The sequence below is a fragment of the Peromyscus maniculatus genome, chromosome 5 (genome assembly GCF_049852395.1).
Source record: "Peromyscus maniculatus bairdii isolate BWxNUB_F1_BW_parent chromosome 5, HU_Pman_BW_mat_3.1, whole genome shotgun sequence".
Lineage (NCBI taxonomy): Eukaryota > Metazoa > Chordata > Mammalia > Rodentia > Cricetidae > Peromyscus > Peromyscus maniculatus.
In genome coordinates, this window is record NC_134856.1 from 53,131,617 (window position 1) to 53,144,226 (window position 12,610).

Sequence of the window (12,610 nt, forward strand, 5' to 3'; positions counted from 1 at the left end):
GTGGAGAACATGGCGGCAGGCAGGCATGGCCCCGGAGCAGTAGCTGAGAGCTCACATGTTGAGACAACAACCATGAGGCAGAAAAAGAGAGAGAACGCCAAGTGGGATGTCATGGGCTTTTGGAACCCCCCAGTGACACTCCTTCTCCAACAAGACCACACCTCCTGAGCCTTCCCAAACAGATCTATAAACTGGGACCAAGCATCCAAATATACGAGACTATGGGGGCCATTCTCATTCAAACCACCACAAGGGTGCTCTCTGATTGGCTCAGCAGCTCTGGGCAGGTGACAACCTCTTGCCAGCCCACATGTCCCCAGCTCCCATCGATGATGTTTCAAAAGGAAAATAACAAAGCAACCATCTGTCCTTCACGGCATTCCAACCTAGTACAACCTATAGCGATAGAAACTTCTAGAAGTATCCTCTCACCCACCCCATGCAGTGTGGGGTCACTAGCCATGGGTGCCTAACAAGAACTCCAAATGTGGCTGAGTGAGGCGATGGAGTCCTCATTTTCTGTCATTTTATTGAGTTTATTAAAGTGAGCGTGTAGGCAAGATGGGGCTCTTGGACAGAAAGGACTCTACATGCATAAGGCGCCAATTTCAAAAAAAATTTTTTTACATTTGCTTATTTGTGTGTATTTGTATAAATGTAGCATACCATGGTATGTATAAGGTCAGAGGACAACTTTGGGGGTCAATTCTCTCCTGCCATGTGATTTCTAGGGGATCCAACGCAGGTGGTCAGGTTGACCCTGCTGAGCCATCTCACAGCTCTGGGGACAGCTTTTAAGGACACTGTGTAGAATTCACGAACCACCTCGGGCCTGTGAAAAGGCACAGGAAAGACCTGCCCTTCCCCCACCCACCAACCCAGCTGAGGCCCCTAAATGTTGCAGAGTTCCCCCGGCACCTGTGCTGCTCCAAATGAGGACAAGAGTCCCCGTGTGGCCTGAGACACCTTGGAAGGCTCAGACACTTGGCTCAGCGCTGGGCTCTGCGTGAAGTTTGCAGGAACACCCGTGGCATGAGCTGGGGCTGTAGGTAGGAAGAAAGCCTCACAGGTCATGGGTCTGGCCGGTCAAGGTGCCAGCAGTTATGGGGAGTGTGAGAGACAGACAGAGAGACACAGAAAGACAGAGTCAAAGACAGAGACAGAGACAGACGCAAGACGGAGGAAGAGGGGCACATGGAGCGAGAGATATGAGCCCACAGGCAGGATGAGCATTCTAGAAGATGCAGGGAGCTGTGACTATATCTGGACTCAACGGCTGGAGAACGAGCCTGTCACAAACCCAGACAGGGGACATCATCAGCTGAGCAGCATGCGCACGAACAATCTATGATGGTCAACCTGTGATGGCGCCTGGCTGGTCTTCCAGCTTAAATACTAAAGCAGTGGGGTGTGTGACGGATGTCCCCAGGGGCCACTCCAGAGACAATCTTCTTCAAAGCAGGGCTGAGGACACAGCGAGGTGCATAGCAATGAGGTCATCCCTGTGGGAGGAGTGGGGGGGGGCTGCAGGTATCCTGCGGGTGGGGTCTCGGAGAGCTCAGGATCCTTGGGTGAGTGGGGTGGGGTAGTGAGCTGAGAGACAGGACAACCGGAAAGCAGCTGGTTGGTACTCCCCAGGTGACCACTGCCCAAACCTCACACATCAACCACAGCCCCAGAGGTGTGCAGTGATGGGGAGGACAAGGACAGCCTTGATACCACACGGGAGGAAGAAATGGCACGAAAGGAAGAGCCATGCAGCAGCAGGGTGTGCCTGGTGCTCTTGGCTGCAAAGAATGGAAAACTTAATTACATGGGACACAAGGAAATGACATTGTGTCACAGCAAGGGACCGGAGTGGGGGTTGATTGACATGGTGCCCCGGGCTTGCTCTTGCCTCCTTACTCTGCCACCTTCAGGTTGTTGGCATTGCACTCTGCACACTGGCTTCCCTTGTGGTGCCAAGAGGGCTGCCACAGCTCCAGACATCACAGACACAAAACACTCAAGGTCCCACTGCTGAGACTGTGTGTACAGGGCAAGGAAACCTTTCTCACAAGTTCCAGCCAACGTCTCTTGTCAAGCTGGAGCTCTGTGACGCGTTCATGTCTAAGCCTGCCCCAGGCAAGGATGGAACCGCTCTGATGATTACACCCAGGTGTGACCCACTAGCTAAATAAACTTGTGGCTGTGGAGAAGGGTAAAGGCCTAAGCAAAATTGTGTCCCCTGCCAGGATAAAGGGGGTGCCCACCCTAACTGTCAAGGTCTATAAAGACCCTAAGGCCACAAAAGGGGTGTGTGTTTAAGACCTGAATGGAACCAGGAATAGCAGGTCAGGCAGCAGATTTCTGTGGGGTTGCCTCCAAGGCCATGAGTAGCCATTGGAGCATATGGAGAATGAGGGAACTTGTCCTAGCTCTCCCTGGCTGCTGGCCAGAGGGACTAGGAGAAGGGGCATTGCAGTTGGAACCTGTGCCCAGACCGCCGCTGATTGTCCCAGGGCAGGTGGCTACACACTGAGGCGGGCCAGGCTTCCCAGGCATTGAAGCTGCCCCCTGCCCTCCATGGTGTCCTTCTCCATGACATCCTCCCTTCCTGATTTCCAAGCCAGGGTGGTACGTTCTCTCAGCGTCAAAGTGTGTTTCCCCAGGTGCCGTAAAGCAGCTGGCCTCCAGCAGCAGAGGCTTCTGGAGGCATAGCTCATCTCTCAGGTGAGACCCAGGGTCTCTCGGCAGTCATATGCCTTCCCACGAATTTTGAGACACAAGAGTTTAAAAAATAGAGCTGTAAAGTCTCGAGAGTTTGCCTGCAATCGAAACCCCAAGTTGACCTCTAAATCCGCTTGTCCAAGGGATTTATGATACGGGGTTCACGGTTCTACCTCCTCTCTCACACAGCCTGAGGAACGGCAAGCTCCAGCATATGCTCGCACGAGACCTGGTTCCAGGGGACATCGTGTCCCTGTCCATCGGAGACCGGATCCCTGCCGACATCCGACTCACTGAGGTGAGCTACATGTCACAGCTGGTCCTGATGGACAGGCAGGTGGAGTACAGGCACAAGACCCCCAAAGCCACCGTTCCCAAGTGGCTTACCTTCTAAGATAAAAGGTGCTCCTGACTGTGTGGTTTCCATTTTCACAGTTTGTTACCCACAGTCAACTGTGGCCCAAAAATATTAGTAATTTTCTTAACTCTTGAGAGAGACAGAGACAGACAGAGAGAACATTTATTATAATCTGTTCTTATAGTTGGGCATCCTCTGGGGAGCTGGGAGCATGGTCCCATGGCTGAGCTGGGGACAGCCAGCACAGGCCTAACACATCTTGGTTTGTGGAGTTTTGTGCGTGTGTGTGTGATCATGTGATGTTGGGTGTCATTTCTCGGGTACAGTCTACCTTGGTTTTTGAGACAGTCTCACACTGGCCCAGGGCTTGTGAAGTAGCCGCAGCTGGCTGAACAGTTAACCCCGGGTTTACCACCACACCCTGCTGCCACGGTCACTCCTTCCTCCTCCTCCTCTTCCTCCTCTCCCTCCTCCTCATCTTCTCTATTTTCTTCTCCCTGCATGGATCTGGGACTCAAATCATCACTTTACCAACAAAGCTATCTCCCAGCCTGGTTATGGGGTTTATAGAGCAAATCACAAAGGCAAAACCATCTAGGGCAGAACTAGGGGAGGCTATGGGCTGCTTCATAGGAAGGAGGGAAACTGAGGCAGAGAACCATCAAGTGCAGCCGAGGCCTGGTTTGGTGACTCCGGTGTGGCTGGCTCCTCCCACACCTTAAGGGTTCAGAGTTACCATCTAGCAGAACCATACCTGGGGCTGTACGACATGATGCTACATTCTGGAGAGAGGATTGCGTGACAGAGTCACCTGAGTGACAATTCCTTCAAAGAACAGACCAGTACTGTTTGGACTCTTTGTAAGCAGGTGACGAGGGGTTTATTCACGGAGTTCTGAGGATGCCGCACATCTGGTCGGGAGCCGTGCCCGCGCAAGTGTTCTTGGGAGACAAAGAGGCAGAGCCACGAGAGGGGCCGCACACAAGCCTGGGTTTGAACTCAGCACCTGAAATGCTAACTGTGTAACCTGGAGCTCTTTGCTTACCCTCTTTGTGCCTCAGTTTCCTTCTGTGTAACACAGGACGTGATAACAGCCCGGGGCAGTTAGAAGGACTAAATAGTTTCATGGATGCAGAACTGTGGGAGCACTGACTGGCTCCTAAGAAGCCCAGCATGTGTGAGGGACAAGGGAACCCTGGGCTTTAAGTCCTGGCCCTCTGTCTCACTACAGAACTGGCGTTTGTCCAGACTGCACAGTTACCGTGCAGACAGGCAATCCATGACCTGTCACGGTCCACCTGCTGGTGGCTGATTTACATTTCTGTAGCCCTGAGCAGACCACAGGCCTCTAGACGGGTTTAAGCATCTCCCTGACTGCTGCCGCCCCGTATTCATTTCAGTAACACCTTGCACATATTGACAGTGCTAAGCGTGACACCATCGAGCCCCACACGTCTGTCTCCCTGTCGGCATTTTGCAACTCCCCGGGACAATCAACAGCTTTGTTTATTCACGACAGAAAACCTTTATCAGCGATTGAGCCCTGAGACTCAGGAGTGGCCAGCCCTGACCACCGAGTTCCGGGAACAGGAGGCTCACAAGCCTGAGGACATGACTCACAATAGCCTGTGCATGGCTGTGTGGGGTCACAAAGCCTTACCTTCTGTTTCCCCTGAGTGGGAACCAAGGCAAACGTTCTTGTCTGTCCTTCCCCTGCGGAGTCTAAAGTGAAGGCTGTAGAATGGAGTTGTCAGAACTCCGAGGAAGCTTCGTCAAGGCGTCCTAGCACTGGGGACAGGCACACAGGGCAGTGGAGAGAACAAGAGGACACATGTGGCCTGGAAAGGCAGGGAGCCTCCGTGGTCCCTGTTTTCCAGCACAGCCACCTTGGTCATGCTGCGGCTATGTGGGTTACGTCCCCAGTCCTATCCTGGACCCACTGGGGTCTCCCCACTACCTGCTCCTCCTCATTCAGACGCTCTCCAGGGCTCCTGGGAAGAGACCAGTGTTTTTCTGTGATCACACGCTGCAAACTGCTTTCCAGGTCACTAGAGCCACATGCACAGCAGAGGCCCCCCGGACTCGGCCCCCTAGTAATGTTACAGCCGTCTTGGCTTTGCATGAAGACACATTTATCAGAGTGTTTTCCCAGTGTGAACACATGTGGCTGTGTTTATACTTAAGGAGCCTGTTGACACTGTGGGAGTCCCTCGTTTCCTCCTGGTGGCCTAGAGGGCTGTTACTGCCTCCTGAGGTGGCACTCAGGGTAGCTTTGCACCTGGCTGTGAGGCTCTGATCTGCTGTCCTTATCCCTGCTCTGCTATGACTGTCTTCCTATGTCCCTTCTGCCTATCAAGTGCCAGCAGCTGTTGGAACAAGCCCGAGTCCGGGTACAGGCGGACCATGCTCCCTCCCAGCTCTAGAGACCAGCAGCTTCCCAGTAATGGGAGGTGCCAGTCCATGGCTCCTTCCAACACTTCTCTCCTCTCTGATCATTTGTCCTCCCCAAGGATCTCGGGATGCCATTGCCTCTCTCTTTCGAGAGTATCACCTCTCCATTTCAGAGTGCCTGTCACACCTGCCAAGTTCCCTCTACTAAACTGGGTGACTCAGCTGCATGTTCCAAAGATGGGGATGTGGGTGTCTTGGGAGGGTCCATGCCCAAGGGCCTTTTCTGAGCCCTTCTTTCTATCCCAGGGCCCCTCCTTTGTGCCCACCGCCCTCTAGCACTGAGACAGGGACCCAAGGCCTCATGCATGCTCAGCCCGCATGTCCCACTGAGTTATCTCTCCTGCCTTTGTTTCACTTTTATTTTGAGACAGGTTTCACTAAGTTGTCCAGGCTAGCTTTGAACTTTTGGTCCTCTTGCCTCAGCCTCCCAAGTTCTGAATGACAGACTGGCACTGCCAGGCCCAGCTGATCTAAGGTGTCTATGCACAGGGCACTGTGCTGGGTGCCAAGGATACTGCAGAAACAGACTTGACCCTGAGCTTGGGTTTAGCGCTCAGAGCAGCAGGCCTGAGCCTGTCCCTGCAGGTAGCCCTTCAGTGGCTGTTGGGAGCCTAGGCTGGAAAGTCCTGGTGATTCAAGAGCCCAGCCCCACCTATGGAGGGCAGGAGGGGCTCCCTGGAGACAACCACTTGGGAACTAACCTTGAGGTCAAATGGATGGGAATTAACTGTTTGGGGCAGAAAAGGCCCAAGCTACAAGCCGGGCCCAACCTCCATTCCAGAGACGCTGCTATCTCCACACACAGGGGCCCTGTCTGCTGCTGGGACTGTGTCTGTGTGTCCCTATGTCCCCCTCCAAGGACTTGGCCCTTCCCATCCTGAGGTCTCAGCTCAGGTCTGTCCATCCTACCAGCCTCCTCCTAGAGGCTTTTCTCGCTGCCCTGTGTCTTTACCTGCTGACCCATCTCACCGGCCCTGTTCCACCCCGTTAACAACTCACAGAGGGAACTGAATCACAGCACACAGACTGCTGGAGACGCTCACTCCAGATAGAGTGGAGCCTTTGGTTACCATGCCATATGGCTCACAGTGGTGGAAGGTGCTGGGTGAGAAGCAGGCCCAGGTGCTTGGAGAGGTAAAGACATTTTCCAAGGAGCATTTGAGCCATGTTTTCTAGTAATTCCCACATTGCAAATAGCATTAAACAAGGCGTGAGACTTGAATGTCTTCCTGGAGGGGCCCCGAGCACTAAGTGTTTTTGCTTCTGTGATTCTGAGTCTGGGTTTCCAAGGCTCCTTCCCCACTTGACATCTTACAGGGCTTTTGGTATTGTTGCAAGCTTCAGATCCTCTGAAGGGCAAGAGGGGATCTCAGAGTTTCACCTTTGCCCCCCAGGTCACAGACCTCCTGGTGGATGAATCCAGTTTCACAGGAGAAGTGGAGCCATGCAGCAAAACAGACAGCCCATTGGTGGGCAGCAGCGGGGATCTCAGCACCCTGAGCAACGTGGTCTTCATGGGGACCCTGGTGCAGTGTGGGAAGGGTCAGGTAAGTAAAGCCCTGGGGTCCTGGCCATGCAGCTCCGGGCCGTGTGTTACCTCCCTCTCTCCTCCACACAGGGAGTGGTGATCGGAACCGGGGAACAGTCTCAGTTTGGAGAAGTGTTCAAGATGATGCAGGCAGAAGAGGTGAGGGCCACTGGGCAATGGATGGCCGCGGGTTTGTATCAGGGTTGTTCTAAGCCAGAGTCAGCCCTGCTCGCCTACAGAAAGCTGGAGGCCACGGGAAATGGGAGCATGCTTTTTGTTTTTAAATTTAAAACTCGGCGTATGTGCTGGTGAGCTAGCTGGACGGTAAGGGTGTGGGCTGCCAAGCCTGATGGCTTGAGTTTGATCCCAGGGACCCACACGTGGGAAAGAGAGAACAATTCTCAAAATTGTCCTCAGAACTCCATGTGTGCCCCCCCTCAAAAAAAATTAAAATTTACCATGTTTATCAAATATATGTGCATGTGTACCCCACATAGTTGTCACTCAGAACAGTCATAAGAACCATGGGGTTCTAACACGCCATTGTCCTCCCACGCCCCCCACCTGCAGACGCCTAAAACTCCGCTGCAGAAGAGCATGGACAGGCTGGGCAAGCAGCTGACCATCTTTTCCTTTGGCATCATTGGTGAGTGGAGCTATTTCCTGCTGGGTTCTGGAGAGTAGGGCTGGCCGTGCTGGTGAAATTTCAGGAGCTCCGTGTTGGGCACCACGCGTGACTGGGAAAACTGGGGTCCCTCCTTTGGGTTCTCAGTCTCATTAGTAGAAGAATTTTAAAATGAATTTGGAAGGGATCTTGAGGACATTTTTATTAGAGTTTGAGAGAAAATACTAGGACATCTTCCAGGGGGAAGGAGGTGGGCATCTTCCAGGGAAAAGAACACAGAAATCCATGCCTTTCTAGAGTCAGACCAGAATGTTCTGCCATGGAGGTCAGCAGCAGCCATATGGAGAAAGAGGCAAGGTCAGGGGTGGCTTCAGAGAAAGAACGAGAAAGCCCAAAGCGCCAGGAAAAATGTTTCGGCTTTGGCCAATACCCAAAAGAAAGAGATAGGGAAGAATGAAAAGGACTCAGAAATGGGGCCAACTTATCAGAGTTGCCTCGTGGGGCTCTGTGAAGAATTGCAGCAAGGGCAGGTTTTCCAGGGAGGAAAAGTACATTATGTCCTTAAGGGGATAATTATTCCTCCCACCTCCTTAGAATGACTTAAGGTGAATCAGCCTCCCTAGGGGTGGTCTCTAACTGGTGATTGGCAGTTGGCTGGACCAACTCTTCAGGGAGGAGACAACTGCCTGTAATGTTCTGAACTTTGGAGAAGATCAGAATGCCCATCCCTACTATCCCTACCGGGAGCCAAAGGTAGAATCTTCAGGAAGTGGCCCATCCTCAGTGGCCTCTCCAGACCCTATAATGATACTGTTAGTGGGGTGACTCAGATTAGTGAAGGCGCCTGCTGAGAGTTCCAAGTTCATGTGTCCTGGAACAAAGAATTGGACCCAAGGCTTGTGGACGGTGAGAGAAATAGAACGTCTTATTCCAGAAGAAAAAGGTGTGATGGAGAATGGAGTGGACGAGAGAGTGATGACAGGTCCCAGATGCAAGCCCGCACTCTTCCATAGGTCATTTGCACAGAGCCCCTCTCTGGGAGATGTTGCACATGCTCTGTGTTGTTACCTGCAGCCCTGATGGGAGTGGGGGGGTGTTCTAGTCTTTCTAACTGGTCCAAGAGCTCAGGGGATCTGCCTTTCTCTGCCCCATAATGCTGGAATTAAAAGCGCACACAGCCATACCCAACTTTTTATGCGGGGTGGGTGCCACGGGTTCGAACTCAGATCCTCATGTTTGCAGAGCTTTGTCATGGAGATGACAGGGACAAGCAGGCTTGTCCACAAGATGAAGTTTCTTTAAAAAAAAATGGTGATGAAGGCCAGGTGTGATGGCACACACCTTTAATCCCAGTACTCAGAGGCAGAGGCAGAGGCAGAGGCAGAGGCAGGCAGATCTCTGTGGGTTTGAGGCTAGCCTGGTCTACATAGTGAGTTCCAAACAAGGCAAGGCTACACAGTGAGAACCTGACTCAATAAACAAATAATGCTGGGCCTGTGAGTTAGCTAGTTTGTGAAATGCTTACCTTGAAAGCATGAGGACCTGATTCCATTCCCAAAACTCTCATTTAAGAAGTCAGGTGTGGGCCAGTGAGCTGAGTCAGTGAGTAAAGATTCTTGCCACCAAGCACAATGATGACCCAAGTTCAATTCCTGGAACCCACAAGGTAAAAAGAGAGACCTGACTCCTGCAGGTTGTCCTCTGACCTCCACATATATGTCATGGCATGTGCACCCAAACATACACATACACGGACATATACATGCACACACAAAGATATTTGTAATTTAAGAACCTGTAAAAGAATATTCAAAATAAAATCTGGCTGTGGTGATGTGTGTTTAATAAACCCAGCACTGAGGAGGCGGAGACAGATAGATTCTTACAGTTCTCTGGCCAGCCAGCTGAGCCAAATCAGCAAGCCCTAAGTCCCCATGAGAGACCACATCTCAAAAACCAAGATAGACACACCCTGAAGATCTAGGCTGAGGCTGCCCTCTGGCCCCACATGAACACCTGTGCACATACACAGGCACACTCTTGGTACCTGCACACACTCAAACATGCATATGCACACAGATGTCCAAGGCGGAAGGAAGGCTCACAGGTGACTGCCATGTTAAAGTAGAGTTTAATCCATGGCATGCCTATGTCAAGACAGGTGCTCACTGAGGGAGTCTCCTCTGAAGAGCCCTCTAGGGGCTCCTAGGGGTGTCAGCTGAGTTGCCGGGACTCCTGGAGGCCCTCAGGAGCTGTGGGGAAGCTGGCAGTGTCTCTCTAAGAGATGATGGTATCTACCAGCTCCCTTGGTTAGATCCTCTTGGCATGGCCACCTTCAAGCTATCCAGAGCAGGTCACTGAAGGCGGCCATGGGACGGATGCCCATGGCTGCCCCTCGCCAGGCCTCGCTAGCCAGCAGCGGTATCTTCTGGTTGCAAGGACAGATGAAGTTCCTAGAGAGGGCGCTGGGCTCCCTGTCCAGCCCCTGTGCCTAACAGAGCCCCCTAATTCATTTCATCTCGATTCATCTGGGTCCCAGCAAAGATTTCAGTCGAGGACTCAGTTCTATGACCGGTCATATCCTGTGAGCGCCTACACACATACACGTGCGTGCACTCGCACACACCAGCATAGGCCATCCCCAGTTTCCTGGGCCCTGCAGAGCAAAGCTGGCACCCTTTAGCAAGTCTAAGCACTGTCAACAAGCCACCTGCCCCCTTCCTTCTCACTGTCATTTGTGTCCCTTGCAAGGACAGGGAGGTGTGGCCATGCTCCCATTTTACAGGTATAGACACTGAGGCTACAACTGGCTGCTCCCAGTCCTTTTCTGCACTGCTATAATATCTTGTGAACTTGTTCGTGGGTCTCAGTGGTGGCTCAGGCTGCTTCTGTCTCCATGCCTCCGGAACCCAGCAAAAGCCTGGTGTTTAGTAAACATTTGATGATGGATTGGCAAAGGAGGAAGAGGAAACTTAATCAGGATATAAGACGTATTTAAAAAGCAGTGGCCCATGGTTTGGGGTGTGGCTCTGTGATAGAGAGCTTACTGGTGTGTGTGGGTTCCATTCCCAGCACTGAAAAGAGAGAGAGAGAGACAGAGACAGAGACAGAGACCAGCAGAGTCTTACCCTCCCTCACACGAGTGACATGGAATATAAATGGGAAATGGCCCGGTGTGAACTGGTGGTCAGTGTCTTCACCCTAAGCCTGGACTTAGAACTTAGACAGCAGGACTCTTCTGAAAGAATAAAACTGGATTTTTCCCCAGTAGAATGCGTGGTTGCAGGTTCTCTTTATTTGTTTGTGTTCATTTGAAACAAGGTCCATGCTGACCTCCAACTCTTGACATCCTCCTGTCTCAGCCTCCTGAGTGCTGGGATTATAAGTAGGAGCCACCATGCCTACATATCCAGGTTATTTCCTCTGAACTACCCTCTCCACCACCCCCCAATTCTGGAGATTGGACCTAGGGCTTCATACATGCTAGGCCATCTTTCATCTCCAGCCCAGAAGCTTCACGCTCCTGAGGTCACTCCTTATATCCAGCATTTGAGTTCCCAGAGGGCCCCTCCGGAAGTGGGCTAAAAGCACGGTGAGGCACTGGGGACCCAGGGACCCAGGGACCCAGGCTGATGCTGTCCTGTCTCTTGCAGGTCTCCTGATGCTGGTTGGTTGGATCCAAGGCAAGCCCCTTCTCAGCATGTTCACTATCGGGGTCAGGTGCGTTGTCAAGGCTCCCAGGCCCCTCCCCCAGCAGAGCAGGTGGCGGACTACAGGGCAGGCAGGGAATGGGGAGGCACTTCCTGACCCTACCGAAGCGGGTCTCCAGCAGCATGTGGGAGGAGTATAGATCATAGGGTCCCCTTCTCATCCCTCTTTGGTGAGGGCTTTCAGTTTCTAGTTACTGTGACAAAAGGCTCGAGCAAAGGAAGGAAGGGAACTCAAGGTTTCCGAGGGTTCTGCCCACGGTCACCTGCCCACACACAGGTTAGTCAGTCCTCTCACACGGGCCCAGAGACACACTTTACTAACCTCCTGGCGATTTCTCCATCCAATCAAACTGACAGTCCAGACTGACTCTAACAGGGGCCGGGGCATATAGGTCGGTGATAAAGCAAGTTCCTAGGTTCCATCTCTGCACAAAAAAAAAGATCAGTGAAGCCCTTCACCTTGACCTGAGAACATCTGCAAGGACCCTGTTCTTGGATAAGGTCAGCCATACATCCAGGGTTAGGACCTGGATGAATCCATCAATCTCTCTGTCTCTAAGACAGGATCTCATGTAGCCCAGGCTGGCTTTAAATGTCTTACATAGCCAAGGATGGCCTTGAGGTTCTGATCACCCTGCATGTAGCTGGTTTAAGCCTTTTTGGGAATTAAGCCCAGGGTTTTGGGTGCCCAGGAGTGGGAGTCTGGATCTCCTGATGCCAGGACAAGGAACAGGAACTGAACATGTGACCCTAGCTGGTCCTAGCTCAGTTCCACAAGGTCACACATGTTCCACCTTACAAATGGGGAAACTGAGATTCAGGCTCCACAATTGCCCTGGAGTGGAGGACAGAATCCAGGAGTGGAGGACAGACTCTGAACCTCCCCTCACAGTACCTCTAGGCAGGATGGGACCCTTCACTTGCTAAGGTTCTGTTCCCACCCTGGGCAGCTGGCAGCCGGAGGCCCACAAATATTGACTGAGCATTGACGGGCTACCTGTTACATCATCAAAGTACTGACTGACTGAGCCACAGGCCTGGGCCCTCGTGGGGTTTTCAGACTGGTGGAGAAAGTGAATGTGAGCAATTTAAGTGTGGGTGAACAAGGCAGTTACAGCTTAGCGTCTGTGCCTGTGTTGATACCCAGTGGGAAATGTTGGCTGTGAGAGAGAGTGGGAAGGAGACAGAAAGGGGTGCGGGACTGGGAAGGTAACCAGGGGTGGTTTCTA

At 52.4% G+C, this 12,610-nt stretch overlaps 1 protein-coding gene across 1 annotated transcript in view; it reads left to right on the forward strand.

Annotated features, from left to right (window-relative positions):
* The window catches only part of Atp2c2 (ATPase secretory pathway Ca2+ transporting 2), a 59,275-nt gene that overhangs the window by 27,031 nt on the left and 19,634 nt on the right, over window positions 1–12,610 (forward strand). The window contains exons 7-11 of the mRNA XM_016008477.3: window positions 2,899–3,007; window positions 6,913–7,065; window positions 7,137–7,205; window positions 7,617–7,692; window positions 11,325–11,391. Of these exons, the coding sequence (XP_015863963.1) occupies window positions 2,899–3,007; window positions 6,913–7,065; window positions 7,137–7,205; window positions 7,617–7,692; window positions 11,325–11,391 (474 nt within the window). The remainder of the gene's footprint in view (window positions 1–2,898; window positions 3,008–6,912; window positions 7,066–7,136; window positions 7,206–7,616; window positions 7,693–11,324; window positions 11,392–12,610) is intronic.